At 39.9% G+C, this 26,464-nt stretch overlaps 1 protein-coding gene across 1 annotated transcript in view; it reads right to left on the bottom strand.

Moving 5' to 3' along the window:
• LOC126272638 (zinc finger protein 761-like) overlaps window positions 1-26,464 on the bottom strand; it is a 355,681-nt gene that overhangs the window by 229,614 nt on the left and 99,603 nt on the right. The window contains exon 6 of the mRNA XM_049975612.1: window positions 1,156-1,358. Coding sequence (XP_049831569.1) covers window positions 1,156-1,358 — 203 coding nt within the window. The remainder of the gene's footprint in view (window positions 1-1,155; window positions 1,359-26,464) is intronic.

Here is a 26,464-nt window from a genome sequence, read left to right as displayed (position 1 = left end):
CTCAACTGCGCGTGTGCATGAGCTCGCTCATAACTGCTTAAATGAATCTAATGTAAACAGTTGTGACGTCACACTCATCGGAGACAATTCATTGTTATTAAGCATTGCATATACTTCCTAAGACCTTTGACACATTTTGCTGTTCGCAGACGCTTGTACGTGCACTGTGTTATTTTACATGGCGCATTTAGTTTTATTTTTGTTTTTTCTCTCATTCATGTTTTAATGCCGCAGTATTATTCTGCAACACCAGGATACAGTAATATACTTTGATAGAGTATCAGTTCTTACCAGTCAAATCTAAAACAACGAAAAAAACCCAGAATTCTAAAAAATTCCTGGGTTTTTGCCAGTTTTTTCCCGGATGAAAAAATTCCCGGGTTCTTCCCGGATCTCCCGGCTGTCCTGGGTCGTATACATGCTGTATAACCACGCAGCCTGCAAAATGAGTTGGAGATCACAGATGATGTTTACATTTATCCATTTTGCAATTAAGCACCACAGACCTTCAACAAGTTGTTGCTGCAAGAATACACAGGACACTACTTCTTTCAAGGAAAGATCTATAGTTGTAGAAGTGTAGCTGAAAAGGCAGAATACTGATTGCTACAATGAAAACTGATGACGAATGAAATCTGCCCCTAAAAGCTACCTTGGAAAAAAATAACAAAAAAGGGATTAGTAATTCATTTTTTGGCAGCCAAGACCTTCAACCTAGCAAACTATGAGAGGCTCAGCTTTAGAATCAGCCATTAAAATGAGACAATTAAAAATCTGTACATTTTCTTTGTTTTTGTTTAAGCGTTGCTCATTTCATTTCCTCCACATTCTTCAAGTTCCTAACATTACGAAAATACTGAGTTGACCAATCTATTTGTTTTTGGTAAAATGGTTCAAACGGCTCTGAGCACTATGAGACTTAACGTCTAATGTCATCAGTCCCCTAGACCTTAGAACTACTTAAACCTAACTAACCTAAGGACATCACACACATCCATGCCCGAGGCAGGATTCGAACCTGCGACCGTAGCGGTCGCGCGGTTCCAGACTGTAGCACCTAGAACCGATCGGCCACCCCGGCCGGCAATCTATTTGTTTGAAGGGTATCTGCCACATTAAAACTTGTCACATATGACAGCCATAAGAAATACTCACCTATTGTCAGAAGGAGTGGCACTGCAGTCCATATCTGGCAGAAGAATTTCACAATGGTCACTTGCCCCTTCATTGACCGGTGCTGCAAAATGCACATCTTTCACATTATTCCCATCTACGGTTTCTTCCATTTTCAACATCTTTGTACATTTTGTGAGGCAGTGAATACTGGGAAGTCTAGTGCTGACTGAGCTTCCTAAGAACTGCAAATAAGCAATCAGACAATAAAAGCATCTTTGCTGCACCTGTAGTCATTTAAATTATACAATTAATTAACCACACTATACATGCGTGTGTCCCTCCTTCCACCCATCTATTTCCAAACAAAAATGAGGATGGGTGGGGGCGGGAGGGGGGGGGGGCGGCGGTTGCACACACACGTTTAGAAATAAGCAGAAATTATTATGATTCCATGTATTTTTTTGATTCCACTGCCCCTGAGACACAAAGAGGGGTAGGTAAAATAGGGTGAAGGTAACTGGGTCAGAATGATTCACAGCTGCAGCAGGCTTCTTGAGCTCTACCCGAGCTACATACACTTAAGTACACCATAATTATGGTAATGGAAAATCTTTGGTGAGAGACAAACAGTAGAAGGAAATTCTGTAAAAGGATTCATCTGAACTGTTCTCAGCCTTGTTTATGTGCCTATCGTCACCTCAACTATTTGCTGAGGCTTTACGTTAACTCCTTTCATCATTTATTTACACTGTAAGTCACTCTGAGCTGTTTTTGATACCATACATAGTATACCAATGTCATTTAATTTCTTTCTTTTACAATCATTGATGTTCTACAGCTAGTAAGACCTGTGTACAAACATATATTTCTTCAATTTTACTACCATGTTCATTACAAGAAGTGTGTGTGATTTGAATATTTATTTATTTATTTCAGAAAAAAAGCAAGCTATTTTGCTGCTCCATCAGAGACAACATTAAGGTCAGCAACTACAGCAAACACCCACACAAATGTAGTAATTTATACTTCCAAACAATGGAAAATCAAGGGAGGAAAAGACAGATTGCTACTTACCATAAAGAAGACATATTAAGTTGCGAACAGGCACAATTAATAGACACTTATGTAAAGGTCTCGGCCATAGCCTAGAAACACACACACACACACACACACACACACACACACACACACACACACACACACAAGCATGCACACGACTGCCAACTCCACCATCTCTGGCCACATTCCGGCCCGAGATGGTAAAATTAGTGGTCTTGTGTGTATGAGGAGCACTTGCTTGTGTATACGAATGGTGTGTGTTTCTCTTTTGCTCATGAAGGTTGTGGCCAAAAGTTTTATGTAAGGATATTTTAATTGTGCGTGTCTGTAACTTCACATGTCTTCTATATGGCTGTAAGTAGCAACCTGTCTTTTCCTACATTGTAGTTTGGGTTTTATATCTGAATGCATTCAGAGCTGTAGAGTACTGTCAACATCAAACAGAGATCATAGAAAAGGCAAATGGAGGCCACAAAATATCTGTGTAAGAGGAGACAGTACACCTCCTTTTTCTTTGTGTGGTCTAGCATGAGGCACAGTTATAAAAACCATATCTCTTTTGTAAATTTATTGTTACCATTTATGTTAAATGTTCATCAAGAATCAATCCAATTTATTTTGTTGTTTCCACCACATGTTTTAATATACTTAATTTTTATTTTTTAAATTATAGTCTCATGTGTTTCCTAATGGCAACATCTAATTAAACAGGTTATTAGCTGATTACTGTCATAACGGTCTATCATTCAAACTTTTCAAGGATTCTTAGACACACATTATTTGTTGTGATTATTACTATTATTAACCAATAGAAAATCCAGGATGTAATGTAACAATATTATGAAAAGATATTTCCTACACATCATATAATGGAGGTGCTGACACCCAAACCACAGGTGTCAAACACTCAGATCGGCACTAAACATCGTGCATCGATAGAGTATCAACCAAAACACCAATTTAGTTTGTGCTGGGTGCTGTTCTCCAGTAAAAGATGTGTAAATGGTAATTAAAAGTAACACCAGAACCACAGAGTATAGGCAAACCATATCTGTGCCCTCTAAATTGAAGATCTCTGGTAGGTGAATTGGTAGAGCGCCAGATTGTTGTACAAAAGATTCCAAGGACGAAACCCACTGCAGGTGATTTTTTTTTTTTTTTTTTTTTTAACATATCATGTGTGACATTGTTATATGGGAGAACGTTTTTGTGCCACGTAAAAGGACGTTTCAGAGTTTGTAGCAAAGTTCTTTTGGCAGGCTGCTTTTGCTTTGTTAGTTGAAACTAGCAGACCTATAGTATACATTTGTATAGATAGGTGTGATGTTATCTATACAAATGTACACTATAGGTTTGCTATTTTCAACTAACGAAGCAAAAGCAGCCTGCCAAAAGAACACTGCTACAAACTCTGGAACATCCTTTTACGTGGCAAAAAAAAAAAAAAAAAAAAAAAAATTGTTCTCTCATATAACAATTCCACACATAATCCAAAAAAAATCACCATCAGTGGGTCTCAAACTCGGGACCTTCCACACGACGATCTGACACTCTACCAACTCATCTACCAAAGATCTTCAATTCAGTGGGCACAGATATAGTTTACCTATACTCTGTAGTTCTGGTGTTACTTTTAATTACCATTTACACATCTTCTACTGGATGACAGCTCACAGTGCAAACTAAATTGGTGTTTTGGTTGACAAACTTTTGGTACCAATGTGAGTGTCTGAAATCTGAAGGTTTGGGTGTGAGTCGCAGATAGGTACAACCAAAAGACTTCAGCAAATGACGGGAGAGGCAACCGGGTGGTGGGGGTAGGTAGGAGACTGGGGCAGGAAGGGGGAGCGATAGCAGGGTAGGCGTACAGCTGTTTCTCGGCCATAGTTTCTTGGTAGCCATTCATACAGACAGACATCATGTTGTCATGCCCATGTAGATTGCAGCACTGTGGTTGCAGCTTAGTTTGTAGCTCACATTAACAGTTTCACAAATAGCCATGCCTTTGATGGGATAGGTGACGCTAGTGACCGAACTGGAGTAGATGGTGGTGGGAGGATGCATGGGGACAGGTTTCGAATCTAGGTCTATTACAGGGACATGATCCATGATGCAAGTGGTTGTGAGCAGATGTTGGGTACGGATGTACGAGGATTGTGTGTAGGTACAGTTGGCAGCAGAATACCACTGTGGGAGGCGTGAGAAGGATGATGGGTAGGACATTCCTCATTTAAGTGCACTATGTGAGGTAGTGGAGAGCCTGGAGGAGAATGTGACTCAGCTGTTCCACTCCTTGGTGGTTCTGAGTCAAGAGGGGAATGTTCCTCCATGGCCAGGTGCCGGGACTTAAAGAGGTTGTGTGTGATTGGAGAGATAAGGCACAGGAGATCTGTTTTAGCACGAGGTTGGGAGGGTCATTACCATTTTTGAAGGTCTCAGTGTGATCTTCAATGTATTTTTGTATTTTGAGAGGGATGCCTAATGTCGACAGATGTGATGGCCATTAGTGGCTAGGCTGTATGGAAGGGTCTTCTTGGTATGGAATGGGTGGCAGCTGTCGAAGTGGAGGTATTGTTGTTGGTTGGTACACTATATGAACAAAAGTATCCAGACATCTGGTTGAAAATAACATACGAGTTCATGGTGCCCTCCATCAGCAATGCTGGAATTCAATATGGTGTTAGCCCACCCTTAGCCTTGATGACAGCTTCCACTCTCGCAGGCATACGTTCAGGTCAGGTGCTGGACGGTTTCTTGGGGAATGGCAGCCCATTCTTCACGGAGTGCTGTACTGAGGAGAGGTATCGATGTCAGTCACTGAGGCCTGGCAAGAAGTCGGTGTTCTAAAACATCCCAAAGGTGTTCTATAGGATTCAGGTCAGGACTCCATGCAGCCCAGTCCATTACAGGCCGTGCATTATAAACATGTGTTCGATCATGTTGAAAGATGCAATTGCCATCCTCGAATTGCTCTTCAACAGTGGGAAGCAGGAAGGTGCTTAAAACATCAATACAGGCCTGTGCTGTGATAGTGCCATGCAAAACAACAAGGGGTGCAAGCCCCCTCCATGAAAAACATGACCACATCATAACACCACCACCTCCAAATTTTACTGTTGGCACTAGACATGCTGGCAGATGATGTTTACCAGGCATTCACCATATCCACACCCTGCCAGTGGATCGCCACACTGTGTATCATGATTCGTCACTCTTTCCACTGTTCAATGGTCTAATGTTTATGCTCCTTACACCAAGCAAGGCAGAGTTCAGCATTTACCAGTGCGATGTGTAACTTATGAGTAGCGGAATGACCATGAAATCCAAGTTTTCTCACCTCGCGCATAACTGTCATAGTACTTGCAGTGGATCCAGATGCAGTTTGGAATTCCTGTATGATGGTCTTGATAGGTGTCTGCCTATTACACATTATGACCCTTTTCAACTGTCAAAGGTCTCTGTCAGTCAACAGACGAGGTCGCCCTGTAATGCTTTTGTGCTGTATGTGTCCCTTCACATTTCCACTTCACTATCACATCAGATACAGTGAACCTAGAGGTGTTTAGGAGTGTGGAAATCTCACATACAGACATATGACACAAGTGACACCCGATCACCTGACCACATTCAAAGTCTGTGAGTTCCACGAAGTGCCCCATTCTGCTCTCTATCAACTACTGAGGCGGCAGATATGGATTACCTGGCAGTAGGTGACAGCACAATACACCTAATATGAAAAACGTATGTTTCTGGGGGTGTCCACATACTTTTGATCACATAATGTAGGTTTGATGTGGATAGAGGTACTGATATACCCATCTTCAAGGTGGACACCAATATTGAGGAAGCTAGCTTGTTAGGTTGCACAGGACAAGGTAAAACAAATGGTGGAGAAAGTGTTGAGGTTTTGGATGAATGTGGATAGGGTGTCCTCATCCACAATCCAGATCACGAAGATATCACCCGTGAACCTGAACTGAGTGAGGGGTTTGGGATTCTAGATGTTTAGTAAGGATTCCTCTAGATGGCCCTATACATTGGCCATCTAGAGGAATCCTTTCTAAACACCCAGAATCCCAAATCCTTCACGTGGTTCACATTCACTGATGACATCTTTGTGATCTGGATCACCCCACTGCTGAGCATACCACACAACATGATGTACATTTCAATGACTGCTTCACAGTCTATTCCATCTGGATCCTTCACACCAAGACCAGCTATTCTGCATTGCACAGTTGGGAACTCTCTCTGCTTATATATTCTACATTCCCAAAACTCTCCTGACCTCAACCTTCATTAGCCACTTCCTTATCCATTTAACACCTTACCTGTTCCCATTCCAACCATAAAACAGCCATCTAGTCCATGAATGCAACCTCAGCTTTTAACTTCTCTCCTTTTCCACTACCCCCCTCTCTCCCTCACTCCGTATAAACTCCCGACTGCACCTAGCCACCCTGCACTCTCTCGACCTCATCCCTGTACACTCCTACAGGCATCACTTGACTACCCCCACCCCCACCTTACTATCCCTCCCTTCCCTGCCCCAGCCTCCTCCATAGCCCCAAAACCCAGTTGCCTCTCCCATCACAAGCTGCTGCTTGCAGTCTGCCTTCAGCAGCCAGAGACTATGGTTGTATGAGTTGGGTTTGTTCACGTGTCTGCTTGTGTGTGTGTGTGTGTGTGTGTGTGTGTGTGTGTGTGTGTGTGTGTGTGTGTGTGTGTGTGTGTGTGTCTTGTCTATTTTCAAAGAATGCCTTCTTGGCCAAAAGCTCACTTTCTGACAGTGAGTAGCAATTATCCTTTTCATGTTACTATAATTATTAATACTGTGTACTATTCCTTTCCATTTTTGTGGGACTTTAGCCTACAGTGCATTTTTCTAAATCTTTTCTGAATTCCCTCCCCAAGCTATTTCAACTGTCTTAACACATTCCCTGCCACTGATGCTTATAAGCCACTATCCCATTGCAGCTAACATGTGTAACTGTTTCCACAACAAAAGGGTCAATGTAGTAGACTGTTATCAGTGTTCGCACCCATCATGTTCAGTTTAGTTCTGTGGCATGAACATGTGTTTATACAAACAGAGAAGTCTCTTGGAAGAGTTTTTTGTGCTTATTTGCCTGTAACTTATATTGTTCAAAATGATCTCCTAATGCTAAAAGCAGTGAGTAGAGTAAAAATTTACTGGTGGTTAGTTACTGAAGACATCAGAAGACAGTAATTACGAGTCTGAAGATAATGAATGAGAGAAGAATACATGGAATCTTGATAATGCAGAAATTTGACATAATGACGGGTAGTGTGGAAGCTAATTTTCAAAGAAGTTTCCTGACAATAAAGAATATGAAGATAAAGAGACACTTTCAAATATGTTTCATGACAGTGAAGAATCTGAAGATAGAGAGAACGCTGGTGATGAAACTGATGAAGAACCCACACCGACTGAAGTCAACAGATCGCATGACATGCAGTACCAATCATTTGCAAAACAAAAACATTCATCATACTAGCAATATACTACAAGTTTTTTAGGCTACTACTTACAGATGTCATACTTCAGTTTATAGCTATTAAATGAATGAAAACACTGTGAATATATTTATGAGAAGAAATACAGAGGAAAGATCTAGAATGTATAACTGGAAACCTGCAAGTATACAAGAAATACTCACCTTTCCACGAATTTCATTGCACATGTATAATGTGAAATCCATCCGATTACAAGACTTCTGGAAGGCAGTGAAAAGCATGAGCAGAGACAGATACATGATCATCTAACAACCAAAACCAGACGACTAATTATATAAAATATGGTCTATAATTAATTAATTGCATTGTACAAGGAAAGACCTGTCTTTAGATGGACCAATGATATCATTTGACATTTCTTGGAGACAAACCTGCATGCTGGCCATAACATTTACATGAATACAGTAATTATTATAAAGCTTTGTGTTAGTTAAATTACTTTTCATCTTGTGGGAAAAAAAAGTACATTGCACTGGGACATTAAGGTTAAATTGAAGGAACACACCTGAAGAAAGAACGTTCCTGAAAAATTACATCTGCAAAATGTGGAAAAGTAAATACAACTGCTCAGTAACTGCAAAATGTAATGATTGGAGAGTGGAAGGATAGATGACAGGTGAGCTACACGTTTCCAAATAATTTCTTAATACAATGGTACAAGTGCTGGATTCACACCAGCAAGTAATTATACAAGAGGTTGAATGGTCAGGAGTTACTGCATGGGTGTCCAAGGCTGACATTAAATAGCAGTACAGGAAATAAAGACAATATATTTCAGAGTACGAAATACAGGGGGCAAGCCTAGGGAAGGTGGTTACCAGATGTAGGGCAGCCTAGGAGGTCAAACAACTAAATAAAGTGGGCAACTGGAGGGTAGGCAGTTCATGCTAAACTCTGTTGATGGGGGTCATGGGACACGGAGCCAGAAGCTCTGCCTCCCAAGAAACAAATCTGCTATAGCCATGGTCCAGATCACAAGAGAGACAAGCAACTGTGTCCTGCTATGCACAATACTCCAGCCTCCACACACATGGTCTGCCTCCAATGCATGCTAATGGCTAAATTGATGACATGAATTTGCTAGAATTTTCAGCAAAGGGCTGAGAGTGTCTTTTGTCAGCAGCTTTAAGTGGACAGAACTGCCTCGGTTCTGAATGTAGGCAATTTGTGTCACATAGGCACAGCCGAAGTTACACAGGAGAAAACTTCTGAAGATTTGGCTGGGGCCTTTGAAATACATTTTTTTAAACCAATTCCCTAAACATTCCTTGACTAAGTGCCACTTTTGCATATTTCTTCCCTCTTCCAGAGGAGTGGTGACACATTATTTTTACAAAAGGGTGTCAGCCACTTGCAGGAAAGATGGTTTGCCCTAGTAGGGGCCTTAATGCTATGGGAGGGATCTGTTGCAATATTTCATTTAGTGTAAGTGAGAAGGAACTTACGAGAATTGTCCAGTAAGTAATGCACTGCATTTTTTTTTATCAAAAATTCTTTATTGAACATATTGAGAATTATTTTATTTATTTATTTATTTATTTATTTATTTATTTAATCTGATCAGATCAGGGCCAACAGGCCCTCTCTTACATCAGACCAGTGTTCCACACATGCAGCATTTCACACATCAGAGTTACATCATGACCATAGTTTAAATGAGAATATTAGCTTACTCTAGTGGCAATATGAATAAAGAGTAGTGACTAAGACCTAATAAAGAAAATGCGGCAGTATTTTTACAACAGGAGCTATACATACAGATTATGATAAAAGCAATAATAAGCAATAATAATAACAGTAAAAAAAATCAAATAATAATGACAAACATGAGAAGGATTGGCAAGAGTAATGAAGGTTTGTGCAGATGTACATAATATCTTGGTGTGTAAAGTAGATGTTTACTAGTTTAGCGTGTTTTGGGGAATGGAGATTTAAGGAGGGGTAAAGAGGGAAGTAATGAGGTGAAGTGCATTCATGCATAGAGGAAGGCATTACTGTTGCTTAAGTAGATGCGTCATTAACTGTTTTTTAAAGCTGGACATGTTTTTAAGTTCTCTAACATAACGAGGGAGGTTATTCCAGAGTCGGGTTCCCACTACTGTAAAGGACTTGGAGAAGGTGACTGAGCGATGCAGTGGAACGGAGAGGATTTTATTATAATGGGAACATGTGTTCCTGTCATGTTGTTCCGACATGAGCGTTAGGGACGAGCAGAGATATGAGGGACAGTTTACATTTATAAGGCAGTAGATGAGGCAGAGTGTATGGAAATCTCTGCGTTTGTCTGCACGCAGCCAGGACAATTTTGCATATGCTGGTGAAATGTGATCAAAAAGTCGAACGTCACAGATATATCCGACACAGGCATTCATGACCAGTTCTAGACATCGGGAATTTTCCTGAGAGAGGCCTTGTAGGATAATATCGCTGTAGTCAATGATTGGGAGTATAAGCGTTTGTATTAATTTCTTTTACAGATCGAAAGGGAAGAGTTTTTTATATTTTTGTAGGACATGAAGGGATGCTGATGCTTTTTTGCACACTGCAGTTACGTGCTCTGTCCAATTTAGATTTTCATCTATTATTACTCCCAAACTCTTTGCTGAGGGAGAGAAGTTAATATTTGTTCCATTTAGGATAAGAGGTGGTACGGATTCCCGATGTTTTGGGCTAATGAGCTTAGAGTGACCAACAAGTACCGCTTGGGTTTTAGATGGGTTTAGTTTTAGACCTATGTCCTGTGCCCATTTTGACAGTGCATCGAGGTCAGTATTGAAATTTTCAATAGCTTTCTTGAGATTGCTTGGTTTCGCACTTAGATACAACTGAAGGTCATCAGCATACATACGGTATTTGCAATAGGTCAGAACCGATGACACATCATTGACATACAGAGAGAAGAGTATAGGACCTAATACTGAGCCTTGGGGAACGCCTGACACTACCTGCCACCATTGTGTTTTTATATTCCCAGATAGGACGCATTGCTGACGAGACGTCATGTATGAGCAAAACCATTGCACTGCACTTGGTGAGAAATTTATACAGCTAAGTTTGGCCACTAAGATGTCGAAGTCGACAGTATCAAATGCTTTGCTGAAATCTAAGAAGCAAATGATAGTCGCTTCTTGTCTGTCCATGGCAAGTTTCAGGTCATCTGTCACCTTTACCAGAGCAGATGTTGTGCTTCGATGTTTACGGAAACCTGATTGGTATTCATCTAGTAGGTTGTTAGTAGTGAGATAGATGGTGAGCTGGTCATGAACTATATATTCTAAGGCCTTTGATAGTGCAGGAAGAAGGCAGATGGGGCGGTAGTCAGAGGGTGCTGTGGCTATGTCCTTTTTAGGCAGTGGCTTAATTTGTCCCAGTTTCCAGGCCTCAGAGAAAACACTTGTGATTAATGAATCGTTGAAAATGTCTGTTATAGAGGGCAGTAGTTGGTCAATAATAAGTTTTACCATCTGGATAGTGATACCATCATGTCCAGTAGATGCTGATCTAATCCGCATTATGGCTTTCTTGACAGTACTGCAAGTGACGTGCTGTAGATAGAATTTTTCTTTGCTACAGTCGTTCAACCCCATGAAGTAATCAATGATGCTCGGTTTTTTTTGCGGTACAATTTTGGTTGTAGGTAAAGTGAAGAATCGGTTCAGTTCTTCAGCTGGGAACATGTGATTTTCTGCAATTTTTATTTTGCCTAAACTGAGACTACGAAGGTTTTTTCCACAGGATAGCTGGTCTACATCTACTGTCAGCTAATGTACGGGCGGGCATGTCTGAGCTTAGCGTTTCTCACTGCTTGACTGCCTTTGTTTCGTTTCTGCTTGTATACAGCATGATTTTCAGGTGTAGGGTGTATCTTGTATGCTCGATGTGCAACATCTCTGAGATTCATGAGCTGTTTTAGTTCATCAGTCAGGCCAGGGTGCAGGTTGCCTTTTTACTTTTCTGGTCTTTATTGGAGCATATTTGTCATACAGTTGAGTAATTTTGTTAGTGAAATCCTGGAGTTTGTCGTTTATGTCCATGAGGGGAGTAGAGGTCATCCCCCAAACTATTTCTTGTGCCTCAGTTTCGAGTTCAGGCACATTTATGCGTTTGAGGTCTCGGTATGTAGACAGTTTTTGTTTCTTTCTAGGACATTCTAGTGAATACGTCGTGGAAATGATGTCATGGGCAGACATGCCAGGCGCAGATATTTGAGAGGTGCGGATTATTCTGTTCGGAGATTTCGTTGCGAATATATCAATGAAAGTGTGACTGGTAGTCGTGTGATGAGTAGGTGCCAGCTGAAGTAGTGTCATATTTGAGGAAGAAAGCATTCTCTTAAATTTCCCAGTGGAAGGACTATTGCACAGAAAATTAATGTTAATGTCACCTGCTATAATTACATGTTCATATGACGATTCGAGAGTAGAGAGGGCAGTTTCGAAGCAGGCGAACCCACCTACTTTAGGAGGTTTGTAAAGGACACATATTAAGCACTTTCTGTTAAGTGATTTGATCTCTATGAACATATATTCCACTTGTTTATCTACATTGTTGTCGGATGTGTGTAGTACTGTAGGTGACCAATCAGAGCGTATGTACGCCCCTACTCCGCCCCCTCGTCTGTTGCATCTGTCGTGCCTGAGAAAGATATAGCCACCTAGGTTTACGGAAGTTGTAGGAATACTTGGTTTGAGCCAAGTCTCTGACAAAAGTATTACGTGTATATCAGCAGTTTGAAATATATATTTGAACTCGTCGAAGTGAGCTGGCAGAGACTGGACATTTGCATGTGCAATATGCAACTTGGTGCGTTCGGGTGTTGATTGCCCAAGGAGGCTGCCGACCGATGTTTGCGGGTCGTGGTTGGCGGTGACTAGAGGGTCTGGCATGAGGAATGCGTGTGAAAGAGGGGGGTGAGGGAGTGTCCTCCCAGTTCTGTGCAGTGAAAGCGGTCGGGAAGGGGAGGGGGTAGGTCCCCGGGGAGGCAACGGGATCTGCGGCCAAGGTCAGCAAGGTCTGCAACGGTTCTGGAAGCAGCCGTGGGCTGGCAGGGGCAGGAATTTCACTAAACACAACGGGAGTAATCTGCACGTTACGACAGAGTGTGATATTAATTTCACTTATGAGGATTACAACTAAAAGTATGATGGTGGGTTGCTAATTAAGCATGGAAGTGAGACTACCTTATGTATAATTAACAAAATTACATGAGAAAAACAATTAAAGATGAAAATAGTTATGTGGAGAAACGAAAAGTTCATAATACAAATAATAACAAAAATTACATGAGAAAAAATAATTAGAGATAAAAAAAATAGTTATGTAGAGAAATGAATAATTTGATAATACATTAGTTAAGATATAGTTGACAATGTAAACAGTATAAACATACAGGTTAGTGGCAGCAAGATTAGACATGATTTAGCTTCTAACACACAGGCTTTCAAGTTCAGTAACACTGCAAATTGTTTTCTTTCCGTTTTTGGTCTTAACCATTATCCTGCCATCATTTGTCCATACGTTCTGTAGCCCAGATTTCGAAGTCGCGCTCTTCAAAATTTTTTGTCTTTCAGAGGTCAGACCCTCGCGTACTGTCAGACCAGACTTCGCGAGATTCTTCTTTGCTCTGAAGATTTCAGATCTTTTCGTATACAACATAAACTTCACTATTATAGGTCTTGGTTTTGTAGATCCTGGCGACTTACGACCCACTCTATGACTTCTGTCAATGTCACTCAGAGTCAACTGCACGCCTAGCTTTTCTTGGACAAGGTTTATCACAAGTTCATCTGTGCTCTCTCTGCTGCTCTCTGGAATGCCGAACAGTCTGAGATTATTGCATCTCTGATATTGTTCGAGCTTGTCTGTCTTCTCGATCAATTTCTGTTCGAGCAGTCGTGCTTTCTCCTCACTTGCTTTTAACGATGTGTCCAGTGCACGGATCTCGCTCGCATTCGCCTCCAGAGTTTTCTGTATTTTGTCAGTCACTGCTGCAGTGACAGCATCAGTGATGGTTTGAACAACGAGCCCGAGCGTCTCCTTAGCCTGCAGCGCGGCACTCACCTCAGCCTTCACGAGTGCGGCGATGTCAGCGATGCGCCGGGCGAAGCGGCCGCAACTCCCGGTGTAGACTCCACGGCTGCACTGTCTCCGGCCTGGCCGTTGGCTGCACTGCGCGTTGTTCGGCGATTTTCCATTTTAAGTGCGATTCCGTGTAATTGGTGCTCAGTATGTGATGTGAAATACGACACTCGGCAGTAGATATACGGCTTTAGTATATGTAGACTAGCCTAACTGCTTAAAACACCTCCAGATTGGGGGGCTCTGCAAAACTGCCTTCTGAGGACCTAACCCTTCGTGCCCAGCGACTAGCTGTACTTCTGATGACAGCAGATGATCTGTAGACTTTGCAAAAGCATTTGTGGATATTCCTCACAGTTTTTTTCTCTGCAGTGAGAAATTCACTGACGGCACTTTGCTTGTAATGTACATCACCTGCAGACGCCATTTTGAAACTGTCCTTTGGAAGTGATGGAAACTTGGCGCATTCACTCGGGAGACTTCAAATAATACATACGTAACATTTTGCTTTCACAACATTGTTTTCAGCTGAGAAAAAAACTGTGGTGCATTAGTTTCTGGGCAACACTCGTACATGAAGCCAAGTTTATCAACTTTCATGAGTTAAGAAAATAGTAAAATATTCACTGTTCAAGTTTCAGACAGAAATAATTGCAAAAACTGAAGTCATTATTGTTCACGTACTCAAATCTTAATATAAGTGAAGTGAAAATTCTGTCAGAGAGCTTCACAAATGAAGAATGAACTATTACTGTTTCTCTTAGGTTGGGGGTAAATCTATTATTAATTTATTGTTGCAATACCAAACTCAGTGTCATACAAAGTAGATACTGTTAAATTGAATCAGCACTGATCCTTTAAATGTTTACAGGCATCCCTAGAAATGTGTAGGTGTTTGCATTGTCAGACAAATATTAATCTTATTGCTAAATAGTGGAAGTAATACCAAAATATAAAAGTACCATCAGCATGACAGAATATTTAATTCTCTACAATAGATGTATATGGCAGGCAAACATAATAAATCAACCAAATGCAAAACATTACCACCCGACATGGGTAAGTACTGGATTAAGTACATTTAAAAAGAGTGATAAGACAGATAAAATCTTGCTACATAATCTGGCTATTTTTATGGGTAGTAGTTGCACAAGGTCCTACAGACTACAACATATTAACACAATTTCACTAAAATGCAGAACTCACTTAGAAAATCCAAGAGATGTTGTACCATAAAACTCATGACAAACTGATCTACACTAAACCATGTTAAAATAAAAAACTACAAATGTTTTATTACACTAACAAAATACTGGGTTTATGGACAAAATTAGGACAAAGGAAGGGCTACACAAGAAAAACCATGAATTTCTAATACTAAAATTGTACCTACTCAACAAAGAAATGTTTAGTTATTTCATAGATCAATGGTCCAAAATATGGTGTAGTTAGGAGCACATGACACAGTGAAATTTTACACCAATATCAAAAGTTAACAGCAGTTTCAACTTGAAACACGACATAACTAATAATAGCCAATACAACCAAACAATAGTGAAACTCTTAGAAAAGCAAAAAGAAAATATACACCTATTCACTGAAAAACTATTTTAAATTACCTCATGGGCTAAAAGTCCTTATGCACATCATTTAGTTTCACATCTAAATTAAACAGTCATAAATGAGGCAAATGCAAATTAACATGATTGAAATGCAACGAAGCTGTGGTCTGAAAGGTTAAGAACTTCCCAGTCATCACACAGTTTTCACTTATTAGCTGTAGATTTCATTTACTACCTTAAATGCTTATATTCCGAGAACCACAAAATAAAAATCATCAACATGTATCACCTCATTACACACAACTATAAAAAGAACACAAAGTAAAAGTACTTGAGGGAACAGGTTGGTGGCAAATCATTAATATCCATTATTTTATGTAGGAATACTGCTCACTATCTCATCAAAACCATGGTACCACTCTAAGTCCCATTTGACAAGAAGACACATGAAAAATTACTAACTCTCTTTAGACTAAAGAGGTAAAATGTGAAAATTCACTGAGAAAGTATAAGATCTAGTGTTCAGAGTAAAATACGGACTTAATATTTTTCCCAGTAGTGTCGTTCAACCACAATGGTCCATGGACCTGTTGCAATACAATACTTATTAACAAACTGTTCTCATTGCCTAAAATTAAAACTAAAAAAACTAATGCACAAGACCAGAAACCACAGCTGTTTGATTATCAACTGGCATTGTACCTGTTACAAGACCAGTCTGATGCATCAAGGTGGCGCAGATCATCAAGTAATTGACATGGAGTGACACAAAGTAAAACTCTAGAAATGTTAACTTATGTTTGTCCACAATGACAAAACAACTAAAAATATTCTTGTCCTATTCATAAAACTTCAGATAAAAGATGAGAAAGAATGCATTGCATCTTTAATCAATTCACAAAATACAAAAAAATTCAAAGTTAGCATGCGAGTTGGTGTAGCAGAAGTGCACATTTGCAAACGGTTTCCAACAGAAGGGTAAAGAGCACAAGTGTTACACTGCTGGGAAGGAGAGATATGTGTGTGGGACATCAACAAACTTAATGGCACTTCTCTCTAGTCGCGTGATGGAGGGGAGGGGGAGGGGGAGGGGGGGGGGAGTCTCTGGGGCATAATGCACCTCCTGTGTGAGGGGTTAGGAGGGGATACTGCACTGTATGGCACAGGTGTGACGGGCAAAGAGGGAGGATGCGGTATCACTACAACAAAGAGGAGTAGGCGGGAGAGGAGGAACAGCTTGCTATTACCGATGACGTGATGCTCAAGGCTGGGAGGGAGAGTGGGGAAGTGAGGCCTAGCATAGTCAAGGGGAAAAGAGAAGTGCACAGTGAGTGCTCATTCTTAAAGAACTGATGGGAAAGTGTTCCACTGGTATAATTCTAAGCACGCATAAAAACAGAGGACAATACTGTCTGACAGAGATTAAATGCTGCTAACAATCTGCACACAGTGACACCAAATTTGTTCAGGAATGAATCTTAACTTTTGTATGATGAAAAACAATATTAAGGAGAGTCAGTTCAGATCTGTCAGTACAGTGCTTGTATTAGTTTTGAAACAGAAATAGGATGACAGAGTGCATCTTTGCATCGATTTTCAGCAAGCACATGGTTCCAAAAAAGCTGGCCAGTTGTTTTCGGAATTTGTTGTCTGCATAAAAACCACAACAGAATCACAGAAAATGATGAAAATTCCAATACGTAAGGTTTGGAGTACTGCAAGACTTAATATACCGTGTAAAACATATAGGCAAGAAAAAAGTAAATGTTAATTTTACTAGACACCAGCCAGGAAAATTTAATAAAGAAAGACTGACAGGAATGATCAGCTCGTCGACATAAGAATTAATAATAGACAATTAAAAATAATGTCACTAGCATCTTGAAATGAAATATAGACATAAATGCTTCTAAATCAACAATGGGATTGAGTATGCAGAACAGTGGGACCTTAATTACAAAAGTTAGATGAAAATTTGAAGTATAATGTCCACTGAATAATAAAAGATAAACAGAATAGGCACCAAAAAGGAGGCTGCACATTCTAGATTTTACAGCAAAATGAAACACTCCACAAAGCAGATTTGTGAAAAGCAGCATTGTAGAACAACTTTAAAAAGTAAATTTAATGCATTATTTTGAGGAAAAAAACACACTGGCAACAAAAGAAATATACAGTACATCAAAATTTTACAACAAAGCTGAATAATGCAAACTGCCTAATATCATCAGACAACAAATACCTATACAGTAGACGAGACAGAGTACCTCAAAATCTTGATAAATACTTAAAATTGCCACAAAACCTAAATAGGTATGCAGCCGGGCCATCTTTCTCACGAAAACTATGAAAATTTATAAGCACTTAAAATTTACACTCTTTATAGTAGTCAGCTGAGCAAGTAGTTTATACCAAATAAATCCTTAGTTAAAGAAAAACTACAAATAAAAACACAGACAGTACACTAAAGATCTTTTAAAGAGAGGTGGAATAGTTTCCCACAAAGTTCATTACAGTTAATGCTCACTCAAGACCTGTACCATATGAAAACTAGACTTAACTATGGCAGACAAGACGAAGAAGGGGAAGAGAAGTGGTAGCACATTTGCACAGCTGGCTTATCACAAGGCGACAGCTGTGCCAATCTGTATGTTTGCACCATGTAGTTTCTGCTTGTAGCAAACGTTCACAGATGACAGAAATGGAAACTCCAAAATGCACTCTTGTCTCAACTGGAAACTCGCAAGCAACTACCACTTATGGGAAACATAAGGCATGGACAGAGAAGATAGGGGGAGAAAATGCAGAGAGGCACAGAAAGAAGAGAAAGAGAAGACGGAGAACATTGATTCTTTTCATTCCACAATCCAGCATGTCACACAGTACCCCAGTGGTTTCGACAACAAAAGTGCTAACTGTGTAACTACAACTTTGTATGTACCTGGGGCGTCAAGTCACCTAGTCGTACTAGAAACCTGATAACCAATACCAGGATGGTCAGAATCTAATGGTTTGCTGCTTTTCTTACAACGCCTAGATGTGGATTTTGTATCTGTTTCCAGTCTTGCAATAAAGGCACACTCCCATTGAGGAACAAAAGATTTAGTGCGTATATGATTTCCATAACCTTGCAGACATGGTTTGGAGGCACAGGGTGTCACAGGCCACTTAACACGCTCATGTCTGTGGAGCTAGGACTAGGAAACCAATTTCATCAGAGGGCACAGAAAAGATACTTACACGAAAGATGAAAGAAAACAGAATGCATCATGTCACAAATATGGAACAGAAGAAAATGCCATGAATGGTTGGGAGACTGTGATTGCCAGACACATTTCAGTAGGTGCAAATCCTTGGAGATTAATTGAAACCTCTCAAAAACACACTTTTAGAAGCTTCTCATCATCACAACAACTAAGCAAAAAATATTTCAGTGACAACAGAGTTTAAAATAAGAATAACAAATCTACTGCTGTACACAGGTAAAACATAAGTATGTCTAAATTACCCAGGAATTAACTATCCAACCAGAATAGGTCTGAAGTGCTTATTTACGAACAATTACATGTCCAACATACCTCACAGTAACTACATTCACAAAAATTGAAAGTTCAAATCATATTTCTATATAAAGACACCTCATAAGACCAGGCAATAACTGCATAAGATGCAAAATTTAACTCTACATTATAATTTACTGACCTGACAGTCCCCCTATTCACTCTCTACGTCTTCTCTGAACAAATGACTGCATTGCCTCAGTACATATAGTACACCTGTCATGTCCCAACGCACAGAGTGCAGCAGTGATATGGCGGGGAGGAAGGGTGGGGTGGTGCACACTGGCCATATGTGTGTGGTGCCCATGTAGCAATGGCCTGGGCAGTTGGCTGCACAGTGACAGAAGTATGTGCTCTGGGCACTGAGGCCAGGACCCTAATGGAGATGGCAGCAAGAGGCTGACCAGCAGCAAGCAAGGGGCGGCACCTTTGGGCAAAGTGCCAGCAGCTGGGCTGCACAGTTGGTCAGAAGCAACCACACGGCCGATAAAGCAAACATATCTGCCGTTATGCAGACAACATGGCCAACTGCACTGTACTCTCAGTGGATGGGTGGCATCAGTGGGCAATGCAGACGAATGACAAGTAGCTGCGGGATGGCAGCAGCAGCAGGGAAGCCCTGTTGGCCTTTGATAGCAAGCTCGTGCATTTTGTGAACCACAGGAGTGCCACAAATGGATCTTGCATCTTTTTAATGTCCTAGGGCCCAGCTCAGTGTTACCAAGTGGTGACTGAGAAGCTAGGCTGACTGTGACCGTCAAATGAGGCCAGCACGCTAGCAGCAATCACGTGCGCACGAGGTGCGGTAAGAGTGCCCATGCTTATGTGTTGCACATTCTCTGCACAACTTGGCGCACACTGCTGTAGACACCAAAGAGGTGCAGTTGACTTTGCCCCAGGTGCTGGTATGTGCACACACAGCATCTGGTGCAGCAGTGTCTGGCTATGGCACCCAGGCTCATCTCGCAGTGGAATAAGAGTGGTGAATACTGACTGGCCACACAACATCAAACAATAACCAGAAGTAAATGGTCACCCTATGGACCGAATGGTGGGAACGAACTCCACTTCTGACACCAATGTACAAGAGGTCAAGTAGTCAGGATTTACTGGGTGCACATCCAGAGTGATGTTAAATGATAGAACAGGAAATTAAGTCAAATAAAGAAAATATATTTCAGCGTACAGAATGCAAGGGGTGTGCCCAGGGAAGGAAATTTCCAGGTGTAGGTCGGACGATGAGGTCAAATAACTAAAAAAAATGGACAACCCGAGAGGAGGCAGTTCATGCTAAGTTCTGTTGGAGGCCAATCACGGTGCGCAGAGCTAGAGGCTCTGCCTCCCAAGGAACAAATCTGTTCTAGTCAAGGTCTGGATCACAAGAGAGAGACAGACAACTGTGTCCCACTCTGCACAATACTTCAGTGTCCACACACATGACCTTCCTCCAATGCATGCTATTTGCTAAATCTATGATGTGAATTCGCTATAATTATCAGTAGAGGGCTGAGAGTGTCTCTTGTCAGCAGCGTTAACTGGACAGAACTGTCTCAGTTCCGAATGGCAGGCAACTTGTGTCACGAAGGCACAGACAAAGTTACAAGGGGAGAAAACTTGTGTGGATTTGGCTGGGGCTTTTGAAATAAATTTATTTAAACCAATTCCCTTAACATTCCTTGACTGGCTGTTATCTTCTACATAATATGGCAGCTGCCAAATACAATACCAATATGTCCAAGTGACATAAAGGACCACATGGTGTTGTACGTCCAAGTGATGTACAGGACCATATGGTGTTATGCTGTTATGTGAATGGAATACAATCCTCTGGCTTAAAAGAAACTATATTTCATATAACTGACATGCTAATTTTGAATTTGTATTAGCTGTGCAATATTCAGGGAAAAAAGTTAACTGTGTAATACACAAGGGTCTCAAAGGCGGAAGAGGAATCCTAACTCCCAACGGCAGAGAGAGCGGAAGAACCTAATGGAGAAAACGACGAAAAATAATCATTTTGGACTAACAAACCGATCTTATCTTGGAATTTATTTCCTACCATGTACAATGTACAATTTCAATTGCAGAATGGAAAGTCCACTAGCAGAAAGCACTACCCCAGGTGGTAATTCGAAAGAGGAATCCACCATCGCTTTATGCAATGCATTGGAACCTAGGGTTCTGGGGAGTCCCAACATCTGCATTAAGGATGAGTTGGAGCAGCCTTGGTATCCTTCCAAACTCAGGTACCTTGAATGTAAACTCATTACTAAAAAATTGGAAACAAAAGTAACTTGAAATTCTCTTAGATAAGCATGAAATACAAATTTTAGCAGTTCAAGAAACAAGATTTTTTGGATGAAAATGTTATAGAAACCAAAGACCATAGAATTTTTAAGGGTAAACCAGCAACAAAAATCATTAAAGGCATGCAAATACTTGGTTCCACTTTCTATTTTCATAAAAATTTAGTAGATAACATTACAGAATTCAAATCAAGTTCAGAAAGACTCTCTCTTCTCATAGTGAAATACAAAAATAAACAGTATACCTTTGTTAATTGTCATGCTCCAATCAGTGATGACAATAAGAAAAATCCAAGTAAAGTAGAAGCATTCTGGGAACTTCTAGAAGAAGAAATATAAAAAAATTCCAAAATCAAATGTTGTTATTCTAACGGGGGATTTTAATGCACAAATAGCGAGGGAAAAATAGGTTCGAAAAATAATAGGATACTATCCAGCTCGTAAAAGAACAAACAAAAATGGCACAAGACTAATCAGTCTTTGTAGAATATTTCAGTTGAAGGTAATGTTAACCTTCTTCAAAAAATTACCAAAAAAGGCAAAAACATGGATCTCTCCAAATCCAATGCTAGGGGAGTTCCAGTTAGATCATGTGGCTATTTCTAAACGCAAATTTAAAGAAATTGTGAATTTAAAAGTAGCAAGAAACAGGAAATTTGATTCTGTTGATTACCTGACTATGATTAAACTGAAACTTCTTCCCAATAAAAACCAAAAGACAGCAAAAATTAATTAAATATAATACAGACAGGCTCAACATCACCAAAGAGATAATAAAAAAAAATTTCAGGAAGAAATTAAATCGACTAAATCAGGGAAATGGGAAGTAATATCAAAAGAAATCAACAGGGCAGCAAAAAATGTATTTGGAACAACAAAAATGAAGAAGAAAGTCTGGTGGAACGAAACCTGTGAAGAAGCAGTTACAAAAAGAGCAAAGCAGAGGAAGAAATGGAAATGTTCTGTGAAGCCTGAACACCTTGATGCATTTAGAATGGAAAGAAAAGAAACAGCAAGAATGATAAAGAGTGCTAAAAGATCTTTTGAGAAATCACAACTTCCTGACATACAAAACAATTTTGTAAAAAATAATTCCCAGAATTTCTATTAGACGTTTAAAAGTCATCTAAAGGGCTACCAAGCTCCAAGTATTTGCTTCACATATGGAAATGGTAAAGTAGGCCTAAGCAACAGCCAGAATTGTGAAATACTAAGAAAGTACTTCAAAAAATTATTGAGCTGTGAAGAACCAAACTGTAAGCTAGAATTTCCAGATCTCCATGAAAATACAGAAGCAGATCCACCACCTACAGCTGAAGAAATTAAAAAAGCAATAACTACCCTGAAAAACAACAAAGCCAGTGGAGAAGACTTGATCACAGCTGAACTAATTATAATTAAATGGTCTCAACCAAAAATTATAACTAACCTTCAGCTCATGTTTGAAGAAATATGAGAAACTGATACGATACCAGAAGACTGGAAAGTGGCTCTCAGCCATCCCTTGCACAAGAAAGGTGATAAGCAAAATGTAAATAACTACAGAGGTACATACACCTTTGTTGCCAGTGGATTCTAAAATATTTCCAACAATACTACTAAACAAGGTAGAAGCAACACTTGATAGCCAATTGGGAGAGTATCAGAGTGGATTTAGAAAGGGCATATCTTGCTCACAACAAATTTTCAACCTAAAGTCCATAATTTGTCACACGCTTACAAACTCCAAAGATATAGTTGTAACTTTTATAGATTTTAGGAAGGCATTCGACTCAGTTGACAGGGAAACACTAGATAAAGTGATCATAGAATTTGGCATCAAATCTAAATTAGCAAACCTTATTCGTGAAATGCTCACAGACACCAAATCAAAAGTAAAGTTTCAGGGTGAAATATCGAAGGTATTCAACATAAAAACAGGTGTAAGTCAAGGTGATGGCCTGTCTCCACTCCTCTTTAACAGCATACTAGAGAAAATAGTAAGAGAATGTAAACAAAAACTAAAAGAAGAGAAGCTATCACCAATCAGACTAGGAACTAAAAACAAAGGTATTGAAATTCACTGTTTAGCATTTGCAGATGATTTTGCCATTCTTTCTGAAAACCTAACAAATGCTGGAATACAAATCAGTCTCTTAGAAGAAATAGCCAACAAAGCAGATTTAAGAATATCTGTAGAAAAATCCTAATTTATGACAACTATAAAAATGCTCCGGAATCCTTAGCGACAGACATTGGCCACATAAAGAGGGTAAATAACTTTAAATATTTAGGAGAAATTAGCCAAGAAAATCACTTAGAAAAATTCGCTATGGAAGAAAGAGCACATACAATGGAGACAGCTTATGGAATAACTAGGAATGTCTACAACAAAAGGTGTCTGTCTAAAAATTTGAAGATACAGCACTACAACACAGTAGTAAATCAAGAATTTCTTTATGCAAATGAATGTTTCGTACTGAATTACAAATTACACAAACTTGAAATCCTAGAAAGAAAAATCATCCAAAAAATACTTGGACCACTAAAAAATATAGAGGTATGGAAATTTAGAAGCAATGAAGAAGTTTTTCGTAACATAGAAAACATAAATGAAACACTACAAAAGAGGTGACTGCTATTTTTTGGACACTTATACAGAATGAACAGCAACAGGTTAACCAAACAGATTTTTAAATATCTTTGGGACAAGAAAGCACCAATAACCTGGATTCAAGAAGTTAGGAAAGATCTGGAAAGAAACAACATAAGTGAAAAAGATGTAACAGAAAGAGAGAATTTCAAAAGAAAGTGTTAAAATTGGAAGGATTCCAAGGCAGGAGGGAGGAGAAGACAGGATCAAAATGGTCTGAGGAGAGAAAAAGGATATATAGTGAAAAGATGAAAGAATACTGGAGGAAAAAGAAAGAACAACAAAAAAGGAAGCATTGAAAATGGTGCATGGTCCTTAGATGACCCAAACGAAGAAAGAAAGAAGAGGAAGGGATTACTTTCTCTTCAGAGATATGAGAATGAGACCTCATAAGAGAACATACATTCTACAGAAGCAAGGACCAACCAAGGGGGGAAAAGAAGTCAAATAGTCTGCCAGACAGGGCAAGTATACTGATAAACCAGACTGTCCAACCAATCCTGGATTCCGTTTCCACTGCTGTACAATTACACATGATAAGAGAACATTTTGTTTTATAATGGAATTATTTAAAATTCCCAGACACATTTGTTTCTACACAGGTATAATTTCTGAATCTCTTTTAATTAAGGTTTTCAATTGTTTCCATGTTTTTAAAGGCTAATATTTTTCTTCATCAAAGATGTAGATTTATTTGCTGTTTGGATTATATTACAACAAAGGAGGAAGACAAAACTCTGGCTAAATTGCACACAGACAATGGAAGTAAAAGAAGAAATCCAACAGGAGCTATGCATATTAAAGGGAATGGTGAAGAGGACTTTCAGAAAAGATAAGAGAACCTTCATCAATAATCTCACAGATAAGGCACAGGCGGCAGCTAACAGAGGCGATAACAAGACACTATATAACATCACAAGGAAACTGTCAAATGAGAAATTTGGGGGTGATATGCCAATCACGGACAAGCAAAAAGCAAGGAAAACCACTCACAAACCAACAAGGCTAAGTGCAGATGCAGAAACAACATTTTGAGAACGTTCTGAACTGTGAAACTACAGATGACAATGTAACTCAACAGAATGTGGACAGGGAAGGACTCCCACAAGATATGTCAATTAACATAGAACTGCCATCCAAAGAAGAAATTGCTAAAGCAATCCGACAATCAAAAATGGGAAAGCTCCAGGCCTGGACTACATCAGCCCAGAGTTCCTTAAAATAGATCCCTCTGTAACAACACAAATTTTACATCCACTCCTGGCAGCCATATGAATGAATGAAAAAGTACTGAATGATTGGAAAAGACGCTTGCTCATCAAGCTCTGCGCGAAAGGAGACTTACTGGTTTGTGATAACTGGAGAGGCATAACCCTGCTGTCAATCCCAAACAAGATCCTCTCATGAATAATCCTAAATAGGATAAAAGCATATGTAGACAAGAAACTAAAAAGAGAACAAGCAGGATTCAGGGTAGATCACTCTTGCATTGACCAGATAAACACCTCTGAGGATAGGATACATCTGCAATAGGAATATTATATGACAAACTGGGTGAGTACATAAGATACGACTCGCATCTGGGTCTTCCATGGAGATACGACTGACATGTTAAGGTATTGGGTGTAGACGTGGCATAAAGTTCGACTGAGATAGTTTGCTAATTGGTTGGACAGCAGAACAAACACTTTGAATGGGGTGTGAAGTGTTTATCAAAGAAGGTTCCCCACTTCAGTGCACAGTGAAATGTCAAAATCCTCACAGAGAATGTGAGTTATCCCAATCTAGGGTGATAGTGGGTAATGAAGTAGATGATCTTTTGCAACTGGTTCACAGGGGTGATCAGAGAATTAGGGGCGTGCAGTCTTAAAAATTTAGCATGACTGACTCAAAATTGATTTCCCACTTGCATATGAAAGAGTGTGCAGCCACTGCATTCCATTAGTCATTACTGCTTCTCACACATATCTCCATGTCAGAAAGCAATTCTCGAGATGAGGCTCAGTTGGTGAAAACAGACAGCATTTCACAAAATCAGTCTTTTCTCCAAGATATAAATTACTGCTTACTTAAAAGTATGAAAAGCAAGATTTGCTTTTGCAAATGACTTTCAGCTGCCAAGCCACTGCACCAACTGTTGATCCTCTGTAAGTCTTCCTGCATTTTACTACAGTCCTCTGGCACTGTGACAGAATCCAGCTGATAAAAGTGTCCCCAAACAGCTCCATTCAGTTTCTGACACTCCAGTTGTGTAGTATTTCATTCTTCTGTAGTTACAATTAATTTACAATTTCTTTTGTAACGTTTTCTGACTTTCACCATAGTCTTTTGGCTTCATTTTTGTTGTAAGGAACTGAAAACATCATTCCTGAGATAACAGCAAGTTTACTGAGTCATGTATATAAGCTGATCAAAATCTGGAAAATTGAACTGTGTGTCTAGTACCTCCCGCTTCGGAAGTCGAACACGTGCCAGAACAAATGGACGTGGTCAGCCCATAGAGGGCTCCGCGTCCGCGGCGTCTATTCCGCGCAGCGAGGGAGCCACCACTACGCCACGTGCAGACAGCGGCCAATAGCCGCTCCCTCCGGTTTCGTATATAGGGACCTACTC

Source organism: Schistocerca gregaria, chromosome 5, assembly GCF_023897955.1.
Source record: "Schistocerca gregaria isolate iqSchGreg1 chromosome 5, iqSchGreg1.2, whole genome shotgun sequence".
Lineage (NCBI taxonomy): Eukaryota > Metazoa > Arthropoda > Insecta > Orthoptera > Acrididae > Schistocerca > Schistocerca gregaria.
The sequence above is the reverse complement of the archived record's forward strand: the minus strand, read 5'-3'. Positions and strand labels throughout refer to the sequence as shown.